This window comes from Coregonus lavaretus, assembly GCF_964263955.1.
Source record: "Coregonus lavaretus genome assembly, contig: HAP1_SCAFFOLD_2541, whole genome shotgun sequence".
NCBI classification, from domain to species: domain Eukaryota; kingdom Metazoa; phylum Chordata; class Actinopteri; order Salmoniformes; family Salmonidae; genus Coregonus; species Coregonus lavaretus.
Genome location: NW_028156690.1, coordinates 1 through 26,648, shown reverse-complemented (window position 1 = coordinate 26,648; position 26,648 = coordinate 1). Strand labels below are relative to the sequence as shown.

At 48.5% G+C, this 26,648-nt stretch overlaps 1 protein-coding gene across 1 annotated transcript; it reads left to right on the top strand.

Annotated features, from left to right (window-relative positions):
- Positions 1-8,509: 8,509 nt before the first annotated feature.
- LOC311126088 (shaker-related potassium channel tsha2-like) lies at positions 8,510-9,979 on the top strand (the record flags this gene model as incomplete). Its single annotated transcript, XM_084200109.1, has 1 exon — positions 8,510-9,979. One exon carries the CDS (start codon positions 8,510-8,512, stop codon positions 9,977-9,979), a length of 1,470 nt encoding a protein of 489 aa, XP_084056235.1.
- Between the last annotated feature and the right edge of the window lie 16,669 nt (positions 9,980-26,648).

Here is a 26,648-nt window from a genome sequence, read left to right as displayed (position 1 = left end):
TCCCTGACACCACAGTACATCACAGCCCAGTAAACCACACCTCTACTGTCCCTGACACCACAGTACATCACAGCCCAGTAAACCACACCAGCTCTCCCTGACGGAGGTTCATCTGTCTCCATCTCCCCACAAGCAGCAGCCATATTCCACCACCACAGTTCTGTTCAGTCATGTTCTTCCACTACACTGCTCTTTGTGATGCTAATTCTTCCTCTATTACTCTGCTGTGACAGACCAGGCACTCTGACCACAGTGTAATTAAACCACCCAGTGGGAGGTTATAAAATATAAAATATTCAGCTTGAGGTCTTTTCGCCTGCTTGCTGAGAGGTTGCCTTGGATATGCTTCGTATAAACTCCGCCTACAGGGGTCACCTTCGACCAATCAGAAAGCAGCACGCTGAATGTTTAGTTCAGTCCTCTGGGATGTGTATCTATTTTATCCATATGTATCTATTTTATCCATATGTATCTATTTTATCCATATGTATCTATTTATCTAAATGTATCTATTTTATCCATATGTATCTATTTTATCCATATGTATCTATTTATCTAAATGTATCTATTTTATCCATATGTATCTATTTTATCCATATGTATCTATTTATCTAAATGTATCTATTTTATCCATATGTATCTATTTATCTAAATGTATCTATTTTATCCATATGTATCTATTTTATCCATATGTATCTATTTTATCTAAATGTATCTATTTTATCTAAATGTATCTATTTTATCCATATGTATGCTAAACTGTAAGAGAGTTCCCTTCTATTAACATAGGAAAACAACAGTCCATATTAAGTATGGGAGATCTAAGAGTTGGCATTGAATTAATGCATTCCCGTCCTCCATGCTAACACACTGGGAGCATCCCAAATGGCACCCCAGTCTCTATATAGTGCACTACGTTTGACAACAGCCCTACGGTACCAGAGTCCACCTCTATTAGCCAAACTCCATAAGGAAAGACAGTACGTCCATGTTTAGTATGGGAGAGGTGTGATCCATCCAGCACTCAGTTAATACGGTTGGATGTTTTCCTTTAGGCTAAGACACTCTCCGGTGTCCCAAATGGCACCCTATTCCCTATACAGTGCAATGCTTTTGACCAGGGCTCATAGGAAATAGGGTGCTATTTGGGACACACCCACTGAACCATGCAATCTTCTAATGGGTCTCATAGTGGACATGACAGTCCTGACAGACTGGTGCTGATGTCTCCCCCAGACAGCACCATGACAGTCCTGACAGACTGGTGCTGATGTCTCCCCCAGACAGCACCGTGACAGTCCTGACAGATTGGTCCTGATGTCAGACAGCACCATGACAGACCTGACAGACTGGTCCTGATGTCTCCCCCAGACAGCACCCCCAGACAGCACCGTGACAGTCCTGACAGACTGGTGCTGATGTCTCCACCAGACAGCACCGTGACAGTCCTGACAGATTGGTCCTGATGTCAGACAGCACCATGACAGACCTGACAGACTGGTCCTGATGTCTCCCCCAGACAGCACCCCCAGACAGCACCGTGACAGTCCTGACAGACTGGTGCTGATGTCTCCACCAGACAGCACCGTGACAGTCCTGACAGATTGGTCCTGATGTCTCCCCCAGACAGCACCATGACAGTCCTGACAGACTGGTGCTGATGTCTCCCCCAGACAGCACCGTGACAGTCCTGTGACATTAAGATCAGTACCCTGGTATACGTCCCAAATGGCACCCTATTCCCTATGTAGTGCACTACTAATAGGGTGCCATTTGGGACGAACCCCAGGGTACTGATCGTAATGTCATGGGTACGCCTTTATTCCCTGTGGGCCCTGGTCAAGGGAATAGGGTGCCATTTTGGACTCAGCCCAGTCACTCAGACAGACTAGAGGAACCAGTCACCTTCATGATGCTGGTGTCATGACAACACACTGGGGCGTCATACAGCTATCAGGACATGATATGTTACACTGGTAAAAACGACACTTCCTGTCTGGTAGAGAAACCAACACAGCAACATGCAACAACTAACACATGGGGTACTGAGGAGGAACCAGAATCTGAGAGTTATATTGAAAGCAGGAATTGAGAACCACGAAAGTCCAAAAGCAGCAATGGAACAACGAACACATGGGTACTGTCACGTTCGTTTAAGGACGGGTCAGACCAAGGTGCAGCGTGAAAGTCATTCATGTTTATTTGAAGTCCTAAGGCTGAACACAATACAAGCCTCTAAACACGGAACAAGATCCCACAACCCATGATTGCCAATAGGCTGCCTAAGTATGATCCCCAATCAGAGACAACGAGCGACAGCTGCCTCTGATTGGGAATCACACCCGGCCAAAACATAGAACTACAAAACCTAGAATGCAACATAGAAATACTAACATAGAATATCCACACCCTGACTCAACATACTAGAGTCCCCATGAGTCAGGGTGTGACAGGTACTGAGGAGGAACCAGAATCTGAGAGTTATATTGAGAGCAGGAATCGAGAACCACGAAAAGTCCAAAAGCAGCTTTCGATTTATACGTTTCAAGCTCTGTTCACACAGAAACACTGTGAATTGTACTACTTCCTATTCCCTCAGTACATTTGCTTTGGTCATTTACAGGAACTCAATCAATTTACAAGAACTGCATGTTTATATGCCAAAAGGTGTTCCCACCTTGATTACATGGGACAGACGTCTAGTAGTTACTATGTTGATCCGTTCGGTAGTTAATGTTTACAGCGGAGAGACAGAGAGAGTACAAAGGTCTTGAACAAACCTAATCAAGCTAACGAGTTTTAATTAAAGACGAAGCCAGAGCAGAAGCACAGGGACTTATTGAAGATAAAGGAGGGTCTTTATTAACAGGGAAGAAATTAGTCCTTCACAAAGAGATTTGAAAGACTTCAAACTTCAAGTTTAGGATAATAAAGTTGGATTTGTTTAGAGTAAACTCAGGTGAGGAATCAACAGGTAGTCCTGACAGTAGTAAACTCAGGAATAAACAGGTAGTCCTGACAGGTAGTAAACTCAGGTGAGGAATCAACAGGTAGTCCTGACAGTAGTAAACTCAGGTGAGGAATGAACAGGTAGTCCTGACAGTAGTAAACTCAGGTGAGGAATGAACAGGTAGTCCTGACAGTAGTAAACTCAGGTGAGGAATGAACAGTGCTGCATCAGATGACCTGATGCAGCACTCTAAGGGCCAAGAGTGTGCAGAGCTGTCATCAAGGCAAAGGGGTGGCTACTTTGAAGAATATCAAATATCAAATATATATTTGTTTAACACTTTTTTGGTTACTACATGATTCCATATGTGTTATTTCATAGTTTTGATGTCTTCACTATTATTCTACAATGTAGAAAATAGTAAAAATAAAGAAAAACCCTTGAATGAGTAGGTGTGTCCAAACTTATGACTGGTCCTGTAAGTATTCAGACCCTTACTCAGTACTTTGATGAAGCACCTTTGGCAGCGATTACAGCCTCGAGTCTTGACACGACAAGCTTGGCACACCCGTATTTGGGGAATGAATATAAAAGGTGTGTACAGCAGTAGTTATATAAACAGTGAGGACTAAATGACTTAAATGTAAATAATCAAATGTTTATAATAATGTCATGTACAGTGCATTCGGAAAGTATTCAGACCCCTTGACTTTTGCCACATTTTGTTAGGTTACAGCCTTATTCTGAAATTGATGAAATTATTTGTTCCCCTCTTCAATCTACACACAATACCCCATAATGACAAAGCAAAAACAGGTTTGAGTAATTTTTTGCTAAGTTATTTAAAATAAAAAACTGATATTACATTTACATATGTATTCAGACCCTTTACTCAGTACTTTGTTGAAACACCTTTGGCAGAAATTAAAGCCTCTAGTCTTCTTGGGTTTGACGCTACAAGCTTGGCACACCTGTATTTGGGGAGTTTCTCCCATTCTTCTCTGCAGATCCTCTCAAGCTCTGTCAGGTTGGATGGGAAGCATCACTGCACATCTATTTTCAGGTCTCTCCAGAGATGTTTGATCGGATTCAAGTCCGGGCTCTGGCTGGGCCACTCGAGGACATTCAGAGACTTGTCATGAAGCCACTCCTGTGTTGTCTTGGCTGTGTGCTTAGGGTTGTTGTCCTGTTGGAAGGTGAACCTTCATCCCAGTCTGAGGTCCTGAGCGCTCTGGAGCAGGTTTTCATCAAGGATCTCTCTGTACTTTGTTCCGTTCATCTTTCCTTAGAACCTGACTAGTCTCCCAGTCCCTGCCACTGAAAACCATCCCACAGCATGATGCTGCCACCACCATGCTTCACCATAGGGATGGTGCCAGACGTGACGCTTCACATTCAGGCCAAAGAGTTCAATCTTGGTTTCATCAGACCAGAGAATCTTGTTTCTCATGGTCTGAGAGTCCTTTAAGTGCCTTTTGGCAAACTCCAAGCGGACTGTCATGTGCCTTTTACTGAGGAGTGGCTTCCGTCTGGCCACTCTACCATAAAGGCCTGATTGGTGGAGTGCTGCAGAGATGCTTGCCCTTCTGGAAGGTTCTCCCATCTCCACAAAGGAACTCTGGACCCAGCTAACAAAATGACGTTCCAGGACGTGACCACAAAGTTATTTTAGTCCCCACATAAGTCATAATAACGTTATTGTGAAACTTACAGATGATGTTCCAAAATGTATTTCTATCGTTCCGATTGTAACGTGAATATGAAGACAAACCATAGCTCTAAATGAAACGTTATGAAATGTTTCTGGGATATCTCCAAAATAACATGATATTCAGAACCTTTCATGGACTACCAAGGAACGTTTTTAATGTTCCCATGATGTCTGTATAGCGACGTGATATTTATAACCTCTCTATAATACTTATTAGAAACGTTATGAAGGTGCCTGTAACGTCTCAAATGGGCTATGACATTCAGTACCTCTGGAAGACTTAAGGGGAACGTTACAATTGTCTCAGTTACGTTCCTTGTTAGCTGTGGAGTTCTGTCAGAGTGACTATCGGGTTCTTGGTCACCTCCCTGACCAAGGCCCTTCTCCCCCGATTGCTCAGTTTGGCCGGGTGGCCAGCTCTAGGAAGAGTCTTGGTGGTTCCAAACTTCTTCCATTTAAGTATGATGGAAGCCACTGTGTTGTTGGGGACCTTCAATGCTGCAGAAATGTTTTGGTACCCTTCCCCAGATCTGTGCCTCGACACAATCCTGTCTCGGAGCTCTACGGACAATTCCTTTGACCTCATGGCTTGGTGTTTGCTCTTACATGCACTGTCAACTGTGGGACCTTATATAGACAGGTGTGTGCCTTTCCAAATCATGTCCAATCAATTGAATTTTTCAGGTATTTCTGTTTGTGTTTTTTAAATAAATGTGCAAAAATGTCCTAAAACCTGTTTTCGCTTTGTCATTATGGGGTATTGTGTGTAGATTGCTGAAGAGGAAAAACATTTATTTAATCCATTTTAGAATAAGGCTGTAACGTAACGAAATGTGGAAAAAGTCAAGGGGTCTGAATACTTTCCGAATGCACTGTAGCGACAGCAGTTACAGCCTGGGTAGAACAGGTCACCAGGGAGAACATAGCGACAGCAGTCACAGCCTTGGTAGAACAGGTCACCAGGGAGAACATAGCGACAGCAGGTACAGCCTTGGTAGAACAGGTCACAATGTACAACCCAAAATCCCCGCGAGACACACACACCCTGAGGGCTGGAGGAGATGGATCAGCCTCAGTGCAACGCCCTTGGAGCAATTATAGGCGGTTAAGTGCCTCGCTCAAGGGCACAACAGCACTCTGGTTGCCGGCTCACTCTGCACGTCGTCTGAGCTTTAGATTGGAACCACCGCTTCTCTAACCACTAGGCTGCCTGCAGTGGTATTGCCTTATGTTAATGACTTACAAAAGAGAAAACGCTTTGACTTTCTGAATGAAGTTGTCTTAGTGCTGTGTTAGGCGCATATGTTGGACTCTGCATATCTCACATGTGCATGTACTAGCTATATCGTTTATGTTCATGTTTTACACACCAGGAGACAAAAAAAAGAAAAAAACACTTTTATTTTCTGAATGAAGTTGCTCTAATGCTGAATACTGTAGCTTTATGTCCTCAGCTACAGCACCAACAGAACAACTTCATTCAAAGGTAAAAGTGTTAAGTCCCCCCCCCCCACACACACGGTAGAAATGCATGGATGTAATTTGATGTCATCACCTCTTGTCCCTCTCCTCAGCTGCCCCCCCCCAGCCCAGGCATTCCATGGGAAAATAAACTGTCCTTCTGAGCCTGGGAGAAAGAAAGCTATTTTAGGAGTCAGACGTCATACTATATCGCTCCGTCCCAAAACTTTCTCTCTCTCTTGAACTTGAGCCATGTTTAAAACTACATGGAAGCTCACTTTGAATAGTTGTGACTCGTGCCCCAATACCTAGCGTTGAATACAACGGATGTTTTTTTTTCTAAGTTGAGTTGGCCGTCAGTTTGCAAAAGTGTGCCACACACGCAGTGAGGCACAGCGACCTGAGGACAATAGAACATGTTTTCATTATATTTTATTATATTATATTAGGGGACAATAAATGGTTCGTACTATGTGCATTCACTGCACTGTGCATGATATAGCCCTATTATGGTAGTTGGAAAAGCAGTGACACACAACTTGTCCCTTTCTAGAACACGAGAGAGAGAGAGAGAGAGAGAGAGAGAGAGAGAGAGAGAGAGAGAGAGAGAGAGAGAGAGAGAGAGAGAGAGAGAGAGAGAGAGAGACAGAGAGAGAGAGAGAGAGAGAGCGAGAGAGAGAGAGAGAGAGAGAGAGAGAGAGAGAGAGAGAGAAGGAACCATGAGTGACACACAACTTGTCCCTTTCTAGAACACGAGAGAGAGAGAGAGAGAGAGAGAGAGAGCGAGAGAGAGAGAGAGAGAGAGAGAGAGAGAGAGAGAGAGAGAGAGAGAGAGAGAGAGAGAGAGAGAGAGAAGGAACCATGAGTGACACACAACTTGTCCCTTTCTAGAACGCGAGAGAGAGCGAGAGAGAGAGAGAGAGATAGAGCGACAGAGAGAGCGACAGAGAGAGAGAGAGAGAGAGAGAGAGAGAGAGAGAGAGAGAGAGAGGAGAGAGGAGAGAGAGAGAGAGAGACGGAGAGAGAGAGAGAGAGAGGGTCAGTGTGATCATGATTGTCTGAATAGTGGCTGCATGACGTTGCAGTTTCTCTCCTTGAATTGTCTTTTCAGAACCATATGGGCCACATGTAAGATGTTCAGTAACCATTACACAAAATATTCCAAATGCTAGATCAATAATAGATTTTCAATGATAAATGAGCAAATACTGGTTAAAACTAACAAATCTTAGAGAAGCGTATTTTGAATCCAGCAAGACAGCAAGACATATGTCACCCTGCTCCTCCGCACACTCCACTGGTTTCCAGTCGAAGCTCACATCCACTACCAGACCGTGGTGCTTATCTACGGAGCAGCAAGAGGAACCGCCCCTCCCTAACCTTCAGGCTATGTTCAACCCCTACACGCCAACCCCCCCCCGAGCACTCCGTTCTGCCACCTCAGGTCTCTTGGCCCTCCCACCCCTACAGGAGGGCAGATTCTGCTCAGCCCAGTCTAATCTCTTCTCATCTGAAACCCTACCTGTTCTAACAGTATCTTAAATAATCCTCCTCCTCACCTCGACCCCCCCCCCCCCCCCCCCCTTAAAAAAAATAATTATTATTATTAACCAGCCCTTTCACTTGATCCCCCCCCAGCCCCCTTCTAGCTCTGACTACTGATAGCTACATTATTGAGGAAAAATGTACTTTCAATGCCTGTGATATGTGGTTGTCCCACCTAGCTATCTTAAGATGAACGCACTAACTGTAAGTCGCTCTGGTTAAGACATAAATGTAAAAATGTAAACGTTAAAAATATGTAAATATCAAATTGCATATTTTATGTACCATCATTCATGTGCTCAAATATCAGTTGAATCACATTCAGAGACCAAGCATGTATGTGTTTTCTCTCTTCAGTGAGAGAGCGTCTACACGTCAGCATTGGAAGGGGATGTGAGAAGCTGTTGTGCACAGGGAGGAAAACAACCCGTCCGCAGACGTGAGAGAAGGAATAGCACCATCAGTAGAGAACACGCAGAGGAGACACGGAGAAAGGAGACACGGAGAGAGGAGACACAGAGAGAGGACACGGAGAGAGAGAGAGACGGAGAGAGGAGACACGGAGAGAGGACACGGAGAGAGAGAGACACGGAGAGAGGAGACACGGAGAGAGGAGACACAGAGAGAGGAGACACAGAGAGAGGACACGGAGAGAGAGAGGAGAGAGAGAGAGAGCGGAGCCGTTTCCACCGTTCCACAAGTGACTGCTTGGACTTGTTTGTCACAACGCGCGGAAGGACTTAAAACCGCACGGGGTAAAGGGGGGATTGGGGAAGGTAGGAGACGGACACTAGCGGGGACTGTGGAGAGAGAGAGAAGCTGTTGCTCGTCGGGGGAGAAACATGACTGTAGTGGCCGGAGAGAACCACGATGAGACCGTGGCACTAGCAGCCCTGTCCCAAGATGTGTTCGACCCCGCGGACCAGCGGACGGACCAGGAGTGCTGCGGGCGCGTGGTCATCAACATCTCCGGGCTGCTCTTTGAAACCCAACTGAAAACGCTCGCGCAGTTCCCCGCCACTTTACTGGGGGACCCGAGGAAGAGGATGCGCTTCTTCGACCCACTGAGGAACGAGTACTTCTTCGACAGGAACCGACCCAGCTTCGACGCTATCCTCTACTACTACCAGTCTGGCGGGCGCCTCAGGAGACCAGCCAACGTCCCCTTGGACATATTTATGGAGGAGATCAAATTTTACCAATTAGGAGAAGACGTGATCGAGAATTTTAAGGAGGACGAGGGATTTATAAAAGAAGAGGAGAGACCGTTGCCAGAAAATGAGTTCCAACGACAGGTCTGGCTGCTATTTGAATACCCGGAGAGCTCGGGTCCCGCCCGAGGGATAGCTATAGTATCTGTTCTGGTGATTTTGATTTCTATTGTCATCTTCTGCTTGGAGACGCTGCCTGAGTTTAGGGATGAAAAGGAGAAGAACTGGGACACTGAGCTGGCGATGAATGGGACTACCCGCGCCAAGAAGCCCAATCCATTCACGGACCCTTTCTTTATAGTGGAGACCCTGTGTATCATCTGGTTCTCCTTTGAGCTGTTCGTGAGGTTCCTAGCCTGCCCCTCCAAGCCTGCCTTTTTCAAAAACATGATGAACACCATCGACATTGTGGCCATCATCCCCTATTTCATCACCCTGGGCTTGGAGCTGGCGGAGCACCAAGGGAACGGACAGCAAGCCATGTCTCTGGCCATCCTCAGGGTCATCCGGCTGGTCAGGGTGTTCAGGATCTTCAAGCTGTCCAGACACTCCAAGGGTCTCCAGATATTGGGACAAACCCTCAAAGCCAGTATGAGAGAGCTGGGGCTCCTCATCTTCTTCCTCTTCATCGGAGTCATCCTCTTCTCCAGCGCTGTCTACTTCGCCGAGACCGACGACCCAGACTCCGGCTTCAGCTCGATCCCCGACGCCTTCTGGTGGGCTGTGGTCTCCATGACAACCGTGGGCTACGGGGACATGTGCCCGGTGACCATAGGAGGCAAGATCGTGGGCTCTCTGTGCGCCATAGCCGGTGTGCTCACCATCGCGTTACCGGTCCCCGTCATCGTGTCCAACTTCAACTACTTCTATCACCGGGAGACTGAGCACGAGGAGCAGTTCCAATACACCCATGTGACGTGTGGCCAGCAACAGCAATCGTCGTTTGGTGAATTAAAAAACAGTGACAGCCAACCGTCGCTTTCCAAATCGGACTGCGTGGACATGGAGGACGCTGACTCTATCAAATATACCAACTGCAGCCCCCACAAAGCGCACTGCAGCCCGCACAAAGGGTACACGGGGAAACTCACTGATGTATGATTGTAGAACAAACAGAAAACTACGCATCAATGGAAAAACACGCATATCCTAGAAGATATGCAGAGAAACCATGCGTTTCTTTCTGTGAGTAACATTCATCCCCATTCTGCGCTCTGGCTAGAGTAAGGTTGGATCCCTCTTATTTCCGGCATCTCTTCATGCTAAAGGAATTATTTAATATTCTCATAACAGTGGATTAATCAAAACGTGGCTCGTGATCTCCCCTGAAAGCAGTCTTCCATTATGCGCACGCTCTTCCTCGCTGTAGGTTGGAAACAACATTATTAGGCTACATTTAGCCTCAAAAAACAACAACCACGATCAACCAAACCACCCCCCACGTATTGTAGCACTTTATTCATGTTCTCTTAGTAATGTCTAATTTATTCAGCCTAATCGCATTTTATTTTTTATTTTTTATTTTTCAAAAGTTTACATATGATTTGCCTGTTTGGTGTTGGAGAGATATGATATGATAGCACCAATTTGTCTAAAATTACGATTAATTAATCTGATACCTACGGGGGAAGTGCAACCCAGTGACTCTACCCACACCCGCCTATTTATTTACACCATATCAGCGTCATGCATTGTCCGTTAGACCATTAGAGTGGCTTTAATGGGCTGCGGTGCCTGGCGGCAGACTCTCTATCGTCTGGCAGCTATGATGAGGAAAAAGGCCTGACAGAGGTCTATCCATCCATGCAGAGATGCCATTGTCTTTGATAGTGGAGCCACGGTAGCCTAACGGGTCCCTCTAGGAGCAGCACATCCTCTCCAATAAATATCTGTCGCTTAGAGAATCACACCTTGACAAGCCCATTGAGGCTAGACATTACGAGCAGCCAATTGCCCTCTAAATGGACTTAGACGTTTCAAAAATGATTACAGGCACTTTCCAAAGGATGTATAGGTATGGATCAATAATGAACAGCATCGAGTCTGAATCGAATGAATCAAATGGATGCTGTTGACATTGTTTACAAAATTTCGTTTTTTAATTTTTTAATTATTCCATGTCACCAAATGTAGATGAGAAGGTAGGACTAATAGCGAATAGCGCAGTAGAAAAAAACATTAAATAATATAAAGTCTCTCAGATGATTCTTCTTCTTGAAATATTACAGATGCATGAATGAATGACAGACAGTCAGATGCAGAGTATATCCGGACTCAGAGCGCCGCTGTGTGGATAGTTAGGGAACTGCAGATGTGGTGTGGAAGCTGGTTAGTTTCTATAGCAACCTTCCAGACTGTTCTGTTCTGACGGGAAAGATGTTGTTGTCTGAAGTTAAACAGAACAGAGGACGGAAGGATCGACTGACGACCTGACTGAAGGTGTTTTCATTGTCCCCAGTTAATGCTGCTACACAGCACCGACTTGGGTTGTGATGAAATATGATGCGATAATGGTGAAGATGGTTTTGGCAGCTATGTCCATGTCCTGGGATGATAGGTTATATATTCTGTAGGCTAGACACGCAGAGAGAGCAGAGACAGACAGAGACCTATACAAATCCTTAGAATAATACTGCAGGCAGAAATGTATTGATATCAGAATCAATAGAAACCAATATTGTAATTGGTAAAAACCTCCCCCGACTCCGAGGCAGATGGATGAACAGCTTATTGGCTACTGATATCAACGGCATCATTATACAAGTCACCTTGCGTTCCATGTCGACTACATTTCAGGTCACCTTGTGTTCTGATGCCATTTGTCATCACAATATCACCTGACTACACTGACCCCCCTCCATCCCCCTTCCCCATCACCATATCACCTGACTACACTGACCCCCCTCCATCCCCCTTCACCATCACCATATCACCTGACTACACTGACCCCCTCCATCCCCCTTCCCCATCACCATATCACCTGACTACACTGACCCCCCTCCATCCCCCCATCACCATATCACCTGACTACACTGACCCCCTCCATCCCCCTTCCCCATCACCATATCACCTGACTACACTGACCCCCCTCCATCCCCCTTCCCCATCACCATATCACCTGACTACACTGACCCCCCTCCATCCCCCTTCACCATCACCATATCACCTGACTACACTGACCCCCTCCATCCCCCTTCCCCATCACCATATCACCTGACTACACTGACCCCCTCCATCATATCACCTGACTACACCATCCCCCTTCCCCATCACAATATCACCTGACTACACTGACCCCCTCCATCCCCCTTCTCCATCACCATATCACCTGACTACACTGACCCCCTCCATCCCCCTTCCCCATCACCATATCACCTGACTACACTGACCCCCCTCCATCCCCCTTCTCCATCACCATATCACCTGACTACACTGACCCCCCTCCATCCCCATCACAATATGACCTGACTACACTGACCCCCCTCCATCCCCCCATCACCATATCACCTGACTACACTGACCCCCCTCCATCCCCCTTCCCCATCACCATATCACCTGACTACACTGACCCCCCTCCATCCCCCTTCCCCATCACCATATCACCTGACTACACTGACCCCCCTCCATCCCCCTTCCCCATCACCATATCACCTGACTACACTGACCCCCTCCATCCCCCTTCCCCATCACCATATCACCTGACTACACTGACCCCCTCCATCCCCCCTTCCCCATATCACCTGACTACACTGACCCCCCTCCATCCCCCCTTCCCCATCACCATATCACCTGACTACAATGACTGTATGGGATGACTAACTCAGCGCCCCATTGGTTGGATTACCAGAGGAGAGGGCGGGACCTGCTGCAGATGACAGATGACAGAAGCCAATCAGGTGGAATCAATAGCAAACTGCATAGACCAAACAGACCGTTGGCCAAATGCAACAGGATGGCCAACTGCTCCGATAGCCTGGACTACAATGTCTCCCGGAGTTATGACGTGGGAAGATGCCCGCTGCAGGAGAAACAGTCGCATGGTGGTGAGTTGTGGGTAGTAGAATGTTCTCACTATAAACCTGCAGCCTGATTACAGACTGAGCATACGTTTACATTTTCAGTCATTTAGCAGACGCTCTTATCCAGAGCGACCCTGGCGTTCCCCGGGGGGAAACGAACCCACAACCCTGGCGTTGCAAGTGCCATGCTCTACCATCTGAGCCACAGGACCTATGGTCATATACATAGCGGTAGACAGATTGATCAATAGAAATAACTTGATGACGTTGACGTGGCTGGTTTCAGACGGTGTTCTCCTATTAAAGTGCGTCATGTCCCCCCGAACAGTTAGTCTACAGAGAGGCATCTGCACCAATCCATTTTCCCCTGTTCTACATCCCAGCATCATCAAACACTCACTCCCCTTCTCTAGAAAGAGCCTGTATCCTAGACGTCCAGAAAAGATGGACATCTCAGGCAGCGGCACCATTGCACACCTCAGTCAGTCATATACGTTGTTATAGGGCCTCCCGAGTGGCGCAGTGGTCTAAGGCACTGCATCACAGTGCTAACTGTGCCACTAGAGATCCTGGTTCGAATCCAGGCTCTGTCGTAGCTGGCCGCGACCGGGAGACTCATGGGCGACGCACAATTGTCCCAGCGTCGTCCAGGGTAGGGGAGGGAATGGCCGGCAGGGATGTAGCTCAGTTGGTAGAGCATGGCGTTTGCAACGCCAGGGTTGTGGGTTCGTTTCCCACGGGGGGGGTATGAAAAAAAATAAAAAAATAAAAATGTATGCACTCACTAACTGTAAGTGATGACTAAAATGTAAATATCAACAAACCCTATCCAAGACTTAGTGTGTGCCAGTGGGGGTCAGGCTCAGAGGCAGTACCATGTTTGTCCACTAGGTGTCAGTGTCTGCCTGAACAGTGGCTGTCTGCTGGGATGACGGGGTGCTTACGGGGTGTCACAGTCTCCTGTCTTCTGATAGGGCCCTGATCAGCTGTAGATAGAATAGGATGCTATTGTCTGTCTGGATACAGTGGTGGTGTGACACTGTGTTCCCTACAGATGTAGTGTCTGTCTGGATACAGTGGTGGTGTGACACTGGGTTCCCTACAGATGTAGTGTCTGTCTGGATACAGTGGTGGTGTTACACTGGGTTCCCTACAGATGTAGTGTCTGTCTGGATACAGTGGTGGTGTTACACTGGGTTCCCTACAGATGTAGTGTCTGTCTGGATACAGTGGTGGTGTGACACTGGGTTCCCAACAGATGTAGTGTCTGTCTGGATACACTGGTGGTGTTACACATAATGTATATACAGTTGAAGTCGGAAGTTTACATACACCTTAGCCAAATACATTTAAACTCAGAGAGCCAGGCAGGTGGCAGTGCCAGGTCCCAGTATAGTCCATCCCCACAGCCCTTCCCCCACAGCCAGGCAGGTGGCAGTGCCAGGTCCCAGTATAGTCCATCCCCACAGCCCTTCCCCCACAGGCAGGCAGGTGGCAGTGCCAGGTCCCAGTATAGTCCATCCCCACAGCCCTTCCCCCACAGGCAGGTGGCAGTGCCAGGTCCCAGTATAGTCCATCCCCACAGCCCTTCCCCCACAGGCAGGCAGGTGGCAGTGCCAGGTCCCAGTATAGTCCATCCCCACAGCCCTTCCCCCACAGGCAGGTGGCAGTGCCAGGTCCCAGTATAGTCCCAGTATAGTCCACTCAGTTTTTCACAATTCCTGACATTTAATCCTAGTAGAAATTCCCTGTCTTAGGTCAGTTAGAATCACCACTTTATTTTAAGAATGTGAAATGTCAGAATAATAGTAGAGAGAATGATTTATTTAAGCTTTTATTTCTTTCATCACATTCCCAGTGGGTCAGAAGTTTACACACACTCAATTAGTATTTGGTAGCATTGCCTTTAAATTGTTTAACTTGGGTCAAACGTTTCGGGTAGCCTTCCACAAGCTTCCCACAATAAGTTTGGTGAATTTTGGCCCATTCCTCCTGACAGAGCTGGTGTAAGTGAGTCTGGTTTGTAGGCCTCCTTGCTCGCACACACTTTTTCAGTTCTGCCCACACATTTTCTGTAGGATTGAGGTCAGGGCTTTGTGATGCCCACTCCAATACCTTGACTTTGTTGTCCTTAAGCCATTTTACCACAACTTTGGAAGTATGCTTGGGGTCATTGTCCATTTGGAAGAACCATTTGCGACCAAGCTTTAACTTCCTGACTGATGTCTTGAGATGTTGCTTCAATATATCCACATAATTTTCCTTCCTCATGATGCCATCTATTCTGTGAAGTGCACCAGTCCCTCCTGCATCAAAGCACCCCCACAGCATGATGCTGCCACCCCCGTGCTTCACGGTTGGGATGGTGTTCTTCGGCTTGCAACCCACCCCCTTTTCCCTCCAAACATAACGATGGTCATTATGGCCAAACAGTTCTATTTTTGTTTCATCAGACCAGAGGACATTTCTCCAAAAAGTACGATCTTTGTCCCCATGTGCAGTTGCAAACCGTAGTCTGACTTTTTTACGGCGGTTTTGGAGCAGTGGCTTCTTCCTTGCTGAGCGGCCTTTCAGGTTATGTCGATATAGGACTCGTTTTACTGTGGATATAGATAATTTTGTACCTGTTTCCTCCAGCATCTTCACAAGGTCCTTTGCTGTTGTTCTGGGATTGATTTGCACTTTTCACACCAAAGTACAACGTGGTACCTTCAGGCGTTTGGAAATTGCTCCCAAGGATGAACCAGACTTGTGGAGGTCTACAATTTTTTTTCTGAGGTCTTGGCTGATTTCTTTAGATTTTCCCATGATGTCAAGCAAAGAGGCACTGAGTTTGAAGGTCGGCCTTAAAATACATCCACAGGTACACCTCCAAGTGACTCAAATGATGTCAATTAGCCTATCAGAAGCTTCTAAAGCCATGACATCATTTTCTGGAATTTTCCAAGCTGTTTAAAGGCACAGTCAACTTAGTGTATGTAAACTTCTGACCCACTGGAATTGTGATACAGTGAATTATAAGTGAAATAATCTGTCTGTAAACAATTGTTGGAAAAAGTACTTGTGTCATGCACAAAGTAGATGTCCTAACCGACTTGCCAAAACTATAGTTTGTTAACAAGAAATGTGTGGAGTGGTTGAATAATGGGTTTTAATGACTCCAACCTAAGTGTATGTAAACTTCCGACTTCAACTGTATGTCTGTAGAGAACCCAGCAGATGACTGTGCTGCTGGTAACAGGGCAGGGTTATGCTATTGGTACTGTCTGTGGGTCTGTGTGTGAGTGTGTGTGTATGTGTGTGTGTAACTTTGTGTGTGTGTGTGTGTAACTGTGTGTATGTGTGTGTGTGTGTGTCTGTGTCTGTGTGTGTGTGTGTGTGTGTGTGTGTGTGTGTGTGTGTGTGTATGTGTGTGTGTAACTTTGTGTGTGTGTGTGTGTGTAACTGTGTGTGTGTGTGTGTGTGTGTGTGTGTGTGTGTGTGTGTGTGTGTGTGTGTGTGTGTGTGTAACTTTGTGTGTGTGTGTGTGTGTGTAACTGTGTGTATGTGTGTGTGTGGTGTTTGTGTGTGTGTGTGTGTGTATGTGTGTGTGTAACTTTGTGTGTGTGTGTGTGTAACTGTGTGTATGTGTGTGTGTGTGTGTGTGTGTGTGTGTGTGTGTGTGTGTGTGTGTGTGTGTGTGTATGTGTGTGTGTAACTTTGTGTGTTTGTGTGTGTAACTGTGTGTATGTGTGTGTTTGTGTGTGTGTCTGTGTGTGTGTTGTTTGTGTTTGTGTGGTGTTTGTGTGTGTGTTTGTGTGTGTGTGTCTGTGTGTGTGTGTAAATGTGTGTGTGTGTGTGTGTGTGTCTGTGTGTTTGTGTAACTGTGTGTGTGCGTCGGTGTGTGTGTAACTGTGTGTGTGTGTGTGCGTCGGTGTGTGTGTAACTGTGTGTGTGTGTGTGTGTATGTGTGTGTTGAATACCTCAATTCCCACCATATGTCCGTGCCAGTAAATCGTTTTATGTGCTATAATTCAGTCAATATCTAATGGAGTTTGGAGTATCTTCATCAATTGTTCAACTGTTGCATTTATTAGAATTGTTTTGAAAAACCTTTTTTTTTTTAATGCTGATGACCATTGCTAGTAACAGACACCTTCCTCTCTCTACCACTGTAGTATCGAGCTAACCTTCTCATTTCTCACAAGAACAGACAACAGACAGACATTAATAAGTTGACTGTGTTGATGATAGCAGGCATTGGGCAGACGTACGTTGTACAGTACGTTTCTATTGATGAGACCTGAGACTCTGTGTGTCTCTTTTACCATGTGTGGCTTTGAGAGCCAGGCAGGTGGCAGTGCCAGGTCCCAGTATAGTCCACCCCCACAGCCCTTCCCCCACAGGCAGGCAGGTGGCAGTGCCAGGTCCCAGTATAGTCCACCTCCACAGCCCTTCCCCCACAGGCAGGCAGGTGGCAGTGCCAGGTCCCAGTATAGTCCACCCCCACAGCCCTTCCCCCACAGGCAGGCAGGTGGCAGTGCCAGGTCCCAGTATAGTCCATCCCCACAGCCCTTCCCCCACAGGCAGGCAGGTGGCAGTGCCAGGTCCCAGTATAGTCCATCCCCACAGCCCTTCCCCCACAGCCAGGCAGGTGGCAGTGCCAGGTCCCAGTATAGTCCATCCCCACAGCCCTTCCCCCACAGGCAGGCAGGTGGCAGTGCCAGGTCCCAGTATAGTCCATCCCCACAGCCAGGCAGGTGGCAGTGCCAGGTCCCAGTATAGTCCACCCCCACAGCCCTTCCCCCACAGCCAGGCAGGTGGCAGTGCCAGGTCCCAGTATAGTCCACCCCCACAGGCAGGCAGGTGGCAGTGCCAGGTCCCAGTATAGTCCATCCCCACAGCCCTTCCCCCACAGCCAGGCAGGTGGCAGTGCCAGGTCCCAGTATAGTCCATCCCCACAGGCAGGCAGGTGGCAGTGCCAGGTCCCAGTATAGTCCATCCCCACAGGCAGGCAGGTGGCAGTGCCAGGTCCCAGTATAGTCCATCCCCACAGCCCTTCCCCCACAGCCAGGCAGGTGGCAGTGCCAGGTCCCAGTATAGTCCATCCCCACAGCCCTTCCCCCACAGGCAGGCAGGTGGCAGTGCCAGGTCCCAGTATAGTCCATCCCCACAGCCCTTCCCCCACAGCCAGGCAGGTGGCAGTGCCAGGTCCCAGTATAGTCCATCCCCACAGCCCTTCCCCCACAGCCAGGCAGGTGGCAGTGCCAGGTCCCAGTATAGTCCATCCCCACAGCCCTTCCCCCACAGGCAGGCAGGTGGCAGTGCCAGGTCCCAGTATAGTCCATCCCCACAGCCCTTCCCCCACAGCCAGGCAGGTGGCAGTGCCAGGTCCCAGTATAGTCCATCCCCACAGCCCTTCCCCCACAGGCAGGCAGGTGGCAGTGCCAGGTCCCAGTATAGTCCATCCCCACAGGCAGGCAGGTGGCAGTGCCAGGTCCCAGTATAGTCCATCCCCACAGCCCTTCCCCCACAGGCAGGCAGGTGGCAGTGCCAGGTCCCAGTATAGTCCATCCCCACAGCCCTTCCCCCACAGGCAGGCAGGTGGCAGTGCCAGGTCCCAGTATAGTCCATCCCCACAGCCCATCCCCCACATGCAGGCAGTGTTTCTATATAACCCTACCCCACAGTGTGTTATAACCCTACCCACAGTGTGTTATAACACTACCCACAGTGTGTTATAACACTACCCACAGTGTGTTATAACACTACCCACAGTGTGTTATAACCAAACAGTGTATACCAATGTAGCCATCCAGGCTGTGTAACAGGCTACATGTTGCTAACAGGTTCATTCTGTCCAAAGGTCAGGTTATTTAAAGCTCTGGATGCATTGATTCCTCCTTAATCTAGGGTCTTATGTCACTGCCTGATTAATTACGAGCATGTGAGACCCTCACCCTCCTTCCTCACCCCCTGCCTCCCCTATCCTACGCCCCTCCTCTCCCCTCACCACCCCCTCACCAATTAATGCTTGATCCAAAAATGTGGTCGGAGGCTTCGTATGGAGGGTGTGACGCAATTGCGGAGCCTCCGGAGGCATGCAGAGGCCAAATCGAGCTCCGCACCGCATTGCCGTGCGCCTCTCAAATGTTGAAACAATGCGGAGGGCTCCATATACACTATATATACAGCAGTATGTGGACACCCCTTCAAATTAGTGGATTCGGCTATTTCAGCCACACCCGCTGCTGACAGGTGTATAAAATCGACCACACAGCCATGCAATCTCCATAGACAAACATTGGCAGTAGAATGGCCCATACTGAAGGGCTCAGTGACTTTCAACGTGGCACCGTCATAGGATGCCACCTTTCCAACAAGTCAGTTCGTTAAATTTCGGCCCTGCTAGAGCTTCCCCGGTCAACTGTAAATGCTGTTATTGTGAAGTGGAAACATCTAGGAGCAACAACGGCTCAGCCGCGAAGTGGTAGGCCACACAAGCTCACAGAACGGGACCGCCGAGTGCTGAAGCGCGTAGCGCGTAAAAATCGTCTGTCCTCGGTTGCAACACTCACTACCGAGTTCCAAACTGCCTCTGGAAACAACGTCAGCACAATAACTGTTCGTCGGGAGTTTCATGAAATGGGTTTCCATGGCCGAGCAGCCACACACAGGCCTAAGATCACCATGCGCAATGCCAAGCGTCAGCTGGAGTGGTGTAAAGCTCGCCGCCATTGAACTCTGGAGCAGTGGAAACACATTCTCTGGAGTGATGAATCACGCTTCACCATCTGGCAGTCCGACGGACGAATCTGGGTTTGGCGGATGCAAGGAGAACGCTACCTGACCCAATGCATAGTGCCAACTGTAAAGTTTGGTGGAGGAGGAATAATGGACTGGGGCTGTTTTTCATGGTTCAGGCTAGGCCCCTTAGTTCCAGTGAAGGGAAATCTTAACGCTATAGCATACAATTACATTCTAGATGATTCTGTGCTTACAACTTTTGGCAACAGTTTGGGGAAGGCCCTTTCCTGTTTCAGTATGACAATGCACCCGTGCACAAAGCGAGGTCCATACAGAAAAGGTTTGTGGAGATCGGTGTGGAAGAACTTGACTGGCCTGCACAGAGCCCTGACCTCAACCCCATCGAACACCTTTGGGATGAATTGGAATGCCGACTGCAAGCCAGGCCTAATCGCCCAACATCAGTGCCCGACCTCACTAATGCTCTTGTGGCTGAATGGAAGCAAGTCCCCGCAGCAATGTTCCAACATCTAGTGGAAAGCCTTCCCAGAAGAGTGGAGGCTGTTATAGCAGCAAAGGGGGGACTAACTCCATATTAATGACCATGATTTTGGAATGAGTTGTTCGACGAGCAGGTGTCCACATACTTTTGGTAATGTAGTGTAGCTCCGCATTGACATGATTGGTTGACAGTATGTGGGGGGAGGTACGTCCTGTATAAACACAAACTCACTTCCTTGACAACTTCCTTCACAATAGTTCTGCTCTGCTCCGCTAAGCTCAAGAAGTGTGAAAGCCCTGACGTCTGCGGAGGCTGCATCGCAGTGATAGTGTACGGCCACTTCTGACGTCGGATTGACCATGCAGAGCCTTTCAACAGTTACGACCCAGTGGTTAAAGTGGGCTAGTGCCTCCATTTTCTACTGCTTGTTACCTGTCATAAAATACCATAGACTAATATGGAATAAGAGTCATTTAATAGGATCTCTATGTAAAATACTGTCTCTAAAATACAATCCCCTAGTGATATTAAAGTTGAACTTAATTCCACTGAAAGCACTGGGTACACCATTAACACCACAACCAGCTAACCTAAGTAGCAACTTGCTCTGGAGGTTTGTTCAGGTCCCTTGATCTTGGTTAGCGGGGTTGCTAGATGGCAGTGGTCTTGGTTAGCGGTGTTGCTAGATGGCAGTGGTCTTGGTTAGTGGTGTTGCTAGATGGCAGTGGTCTTGGTTAGTGGTGTTGCTAGATGGCAGTGGTTAGCGGTGTTGCTAGATGGCAGTGGTCTTGGTTAGCGGTGTTGCTAGATGGCAGTGGTCTTGGTTAGTGGTGTTGCTAGATGGCAGTGGTCTTGGTTAGTGGTGTTGCTAGATGGCAGTGGTTAGCGGTGTTGCTAGATGGCAGTGGTCTTGGTTAGCGGTGTTGCTAGATGGCAGTGGTCTTGGTTAGTGGTGTTGCTAGATGGCAGTGGTCTTGGTTAGCGGTGTTGCTAGATGGCAGTGGTCTTGGTTACCAGTGTTGCTAGATAGCAGTGATCTTGGATAGCGGTGTTGCTAGATGGCAGTGGTCTTGGTTAGCGGTGTTGCTAGATGGCAGTGGTCTTGGTTAGCGGTGTTGCTAGATAGCAGTGATCTTGGTTAGCGGTGTTGCTAGATGGCAGTGGTCTTGGTTAGCGGTGTTGCTAGATGGCAGTGGTCTTGGTTAGCGGTGTTGCTAGATGGCAGTGGTCTTGGTTAGCGGTGTTGCTAGATGGCAGTGGTCTTGGTTAGCGGTGTTGCTAGATGGCAGTGGTCTTGGTTAGCGGTGTTGCTAGATGGCAGTGGTCTTGGTTAGCGGTGTTGCTAGATGGCAGTGGTCTTGGTTAGCGGTGTTGCTAGATGGCAGTGGTCTTGGTTAGCGGTGTTGCTAGATGGCAGTGGTCTTGGTTAGCGGTGTTGCTAGATGGCAGTGGTCTTGGTTAGCGGTGTTGCTAGATGGCAGTGGTCTTGGTTAGCGGTGTTGCTAGATGGCAGTGGTCTTGGTTAGCGGTGTTGCTAGATGGCAGTGGTCTTGGTTAGCGGGGTTGCTAGATGGCAGTGGTCTTGGTTAGCGGTGTTGCTAGATGGCAGTGGTCTTGGTTAGCGGTGTTGCTAGATGGCAGTGGTCTTGGTTAGCGGTGTTGCTAGATGGCAGTGGTCTTGGTTAGCGGTGTTGCTAGATGGCAGTGGTCTTGGTTAGCGGTGTTGCTAGATGGCAGTGGTCTTGGTTAGCGGGGTTGCTAGATGGCAGTGGTCTTGGTTAGTGGTGTTGCTAGATGGCAGTGGTCTTGGTTAGCAGTGTTGCTAGATGGCAGTGGTCTTGGTTAGCAGTGTTGCTAGATGGCAGTGGTCTTGGTTAGCTGTGTTGCTAGATGGCAGTGGTCTTGGTTAGCGGGGTTGCTAGATGGCAGTGGTCTTGGTTAGTGGTGTTGCTAGATGGCAGTGGTCTTGGTTAGCGGTGTTGCTAGATGGCAGTGGTCTTGGTTACCAGTGTTGCTAGATGACAGTGGTCTTGGTTAGTGGTGTTGCTAGATGGTAGTGGTCTTGGTTAGCGGTGTTGCTAGATGGCAGTGGTCTTGGTTTTTAAAATGTTTTAGTCATTTAGCAGACGCTCTTATCCAGAGCGACTTACAGTTAGTGAATACATTTATTTTTTATTTATTTTTGTATTTTTTTGTATAATTTTTAATACTGGTCCCCCGTGGGAATCGAACCCACAACCCTGGCGTTGCAAACACCATGCTCTATCAACTGAGCTACATCCCTGCCGGCCATTCCCTCCCCTACCCTGGACAACGCTGGGCCAATTGTGCGCTGCCCATGAGTCTCCCGGTCGCGGCCGGCTGCGACAGAGCCTGGATTCGAACCAGGATCTCTAGTGGCACAGCTAGCACTGCAATGCAGTGCCTTAGACCACTGCGCCACTCAGGAGACGGTGTTGCTAGATGGCAGTGTTCTTGGTTAGCGGTGTTGCTAGATGGCAGTGGTCTTGGTTAGCGGTGTTGCTAGATGGCAGTGGTCTTGGTTAGTGGTGTTGCTAGATGGCAGTGGTTAGCAGTGTTGCTAGATGGCAGTGGTCTTGGTTAGTGGTGTTGCTAGATGGCAGTGGTCTTGGTTAGCGGTGTTGCTAGATGGCAGTGGTCTTGGTTAGTGGTGTTGCTAGATGGCAGTGGTTAGCAGTGTTGCTAGATGGCAGTGGTCTTGGTTAGCGGTGATGCTAGATGGCAGTGGTCTTGGTTAGCAGTGTTGCTAGATGGCAGTGGTCTTGGTTAGAGGTGTTGCTAGATAGCAGTGGTCTTGGTTAGTGGTGTTGCTAGATGGCAGTGGTCTTGGTTAGCGGTGTTGCTAGATGGCAGTGGTCTTGGTTAGTGGTGTTGCTAGATGGCAGTGGTCTTGGTTAGCGGTGTTGCTAGATGGCAGTGGTCTTGGTTAGTGGTGTTGCTAGATGGCAGTGGTCTTGGTTAGCGGTGTTGCTAGATGGCAGTGGTCTTGGTTAGCGGTGTTGCTAGATGGCAGTGGTCTTGGTTAGTGGTGTTGCTAGATGGCAGTGGTCTTGGTTAGTGGTGTTGCTAGATGGCAGTGGTTAGCAGTGTTGCTAGATGGCAGTGGTCTTGGTTAGTGGTGTTGCTAGATGGCAGTGGTCTTGGTTAGCGGTGTTGCTAGATGGCAGTGGTCTTGGTTAGTGGTGTTGCTAGATGGCAGTGGTTAGCAGTGTTGCTAGATGGCAGTGGTCTTGGTTAGCGGTGTTGCTAGATGGCAGTGGTCTTGGTTAGCAGTGTTGCTAGATGGCAGTGGTCTTGGTTAGAGGTGTTGCTAGATAGCAGTGGTCTTGGTTAGTGGTGTTGCTAGATGGCAGTGGTCTTGGTTAGCGGTGTTGCTAGATGGCAGTGGTCTTGGTTAGTGGTGTTGCTAGATGGCAGTGGTCTTGGTTAGCGGTGTTGCTAGATGGCAGTGGTCTTGGTTAGTGGTGTTGCTAGATGGCAGTGGTCTTGGTTAGCGGTGTTGCTAGATGGCAGTGGTCTTGGTTAGCGGTGTTGCTAGATGGCAGTGGTCTTGGTTAGTGGTGTTGCTAGATGGCAGTGGTCTTGGTTAGTGGTGTTGCTAGATGGCAGTGGTCTTGGTTAGCAGTGTTGCTAGATGACAGTGGTCTTGGTTAGTGGTGTTGCTAGATGGTAGTGGTCTTGGTTAGCAGTGTTGCTAGATGACAGTGGTCTTGGTTAGCGGTGTTGTTAGATGCCAGTGGTCTTGGTTAGTGGTGTTGCTAGATGGCAGTGGTCTTGGTTACCAGTGTTGCTAGATGACAGTGGTCTTGGTTAGTGGTGTTGCTAGATGGTAGTGGTCTTGGTTAGTGGTGTTGCTAGATGGCAGTGGTCTTGGTTAGCGGTGTTGTTAGATGCCAGTGGTCTTGATTAGTGGTGTTGCTAGATGGCAGTGGTCTTGGTTACCAGTGTTGCTAGATAGCAGTGGTCTTGGTTAGCGGTGTTGCTTGATGGCAGCAGTCTTGGTTAGCGGTGTTGCTAGATGGCAGTGGTCTTGGTTAGCGGTGTTGCTAGATGGCAGTGGTCTTGGTTAGCGGTGTTGCTAGATGGCAGTGGTCTTGGTTAGCGGTGTTGCTAGATGGCAGTGGTTAGCAGTGTTGTTAGATGGCAGTGGTCTTGGTTAGCGGTGTTGCTAGATGGCAGTGGTCTTGGTTAGCGGTGTTGCTAGATGGCAGTGGTTAGCAGTGTTGCTAGATGGCAGTGGTCTTGGTTAGCAGTGTTGCTAGATGGCAGTGGTCTTGGTTAGCAGTGTTGCTAGATGGCAGTGGTCTTGGTTAGCGGTGTTGCTAGATGGCAGTGGTCTTGGTTAGCGGTGTTGCTAGATGGCAGTGGTCTTGGTTAGCGGTGTTGCAAGATGGCAGTGGTCTTGGTTAGCGGTGTTGCTAGATGGCAGGGGTCTTGGTTAGTGGTGTTGCTAGATGGCAGTGGTCTTGGTTAGTGGTGTTGCTAGATGGCAGTGGTCTTGGTTAGCGGTGTTGCTAGATGGCAGTGGTCTTGGTTAGAGGTATTGCTAGATGGCAGTGGTCTTGGTTAGCGGTGTTGCTAGATGGCAGTGGTCTTGGTTAGCGGGGTTGCTAGATGGCAGTGGTCTTGGTTAGCGGTGTTGCTAGATGGCAGTGGTCTTGGTTAGCGGTGTTGCTAGATGGCAGTGGTCTTGGTTAGAGGTGTTGCTAGATAGCAGTGGTCTTGGTTAGCGGTGTTGCTAGATGGCAGTGGTCTTGGTTAGTGGTGTTGCTAGATGGCAGTGGTCTTGGTTAGCGGTGTTGCTAGATGGCAGTGGTCTTGGTTAGCGGTGTTGCTAGATGGCAGTGGTCTTGGTTAGCGGTGTTGCTAGATGGCAGTGGTCTTGGTTAGTGGTGTTGCTAGATGGCAGTGGTTAGCAGTGTTGCTAGATGGCAGTGGTCTTGGTTAGCGGTGTTACTAGATGGCAGTGGTCTTGGTTAGTGGTGTTGCTAGATGGCAGTGGTCTTGGTTAGCGGTGTTGCTAGATGGCAGTGGTCTTGGTTAGCAGTGTTGCTAGATGGCAGTGGTCTTGGTTAGTGGTGTTGCTAGATGGCAGTGGTCTTGGTTAGCGGTGTTGCTAGATGGCAGTGGTCTTGGTTAGTGGTGTTGCTAGATGGCAGTGGTCTTGGTTAGCGGTGTTGCTAGATGGCAGTGGTCTTGGTTAGCGGTGTTGCTAGATGGCAGTGGTCTTGGTTAGTGGTGTTGCTAGATGGCAGTGGTTAGCAGTGTTGCTAGATGGCAGTGGTCTTGGTTAGCGGTGTTGCTAGATGGCAGTGGTCTTGGTTAGAGGTATTGCTAGATGGCAGTGGTCTTGGTTAGCGGTGTTGCTAGATGGCAGTGGTCTTGGTTAGCGGGGTTGCTAGATGGCAGTGGTCTTGGTTAGCGGTGTTGCTAGATGGCAGTGGTCTTGGTTAGCGGTGTTGCTAGATGGCAGTGGTCTTGGTTAGAGGTGTTGCTAGATAGCAGTGGTCTTGGTTAGCGGTTTTGCTAGATGGCAGTGGTCTTGGTTAGTTGTGTTGCTAGATGGCAGTGGTCTTGGTTAGCGGTGTTGCTAGATGGCAGTGGTCTTGGTTAGCGGTGTTGCTAGATGGCAGTGGTCTTGGTTAGCGGTGTTGCTAGATGGCAGTGGTCTTGGTTAGTGGTGTTGCTAGATGGCAGTGGTCTTGGTTAGCGGTGTTGCTAGATGGCAGTGGTCTTGGTTAGCGGGGTTGCTAGATGGCAGTGGTCTTGGTTAGTGGTGTTGCTAGATGGCAGTGGTCTTGGTTAGCGGTGTTGCTAGATGTCAGTGGTCTTGGTTAGCAGTGTTGCTAGATGGCAGTGGTCTTGGTTAGTGGTGTTGCTAGATGGCAGTGGTTAGCAGTGTTGCTAGATGGCAGTGGTCTTGGTTAGCGGTGTTGCTAGATGGCAGTGGTCTTGGTTAGAGGTATTGCTAGATGGCAGTGGTCTTGGTTAGCGGTGTTGCTAGATGGCAGTGGTCTTGGTTAGCGGGGTTGCTAGATGGCAGTGGTCTTGGTTAGCGGTGTTGCTAGATGGCAGTGGTCTTGGTTAGCGGTGTTGCTAGATGGCAGTGGTCTTGGTTAGAGGTGTTGCTAGATAGCAGTGGTCTTGGTTAGCGGTTTTGCTAGATGGCAGTGGTCTTGGTTAGTTGTGTTGCTAGATGGCAGTGGTCTTGGTTAGCGGTGTTGCTAGATGGCAGTGGTCTTGGTTAGCGGTGTTGCTAGATGGCAGTGGTCTTGGTTAGCGGTGTTGCTAGATGGCAGTGGTCTTGGTTAGTGGTGTTGCTAGATGGCAGTGGTCTTGGTTAGCGGTGTTGCTAGATGGCAGTGGTCTTGGTTAGCGGGGTTGCTAGATGGCAGTGGTCTTGGTTAGTGGTGTTGCTAGATGGCAGTGGTCTTGGTTAGCGGTGTTGCTAGATGTCAGTGGTCTTGGTTAGCAGTGTTGCTAGATGGCAGTGGTCTTGGTT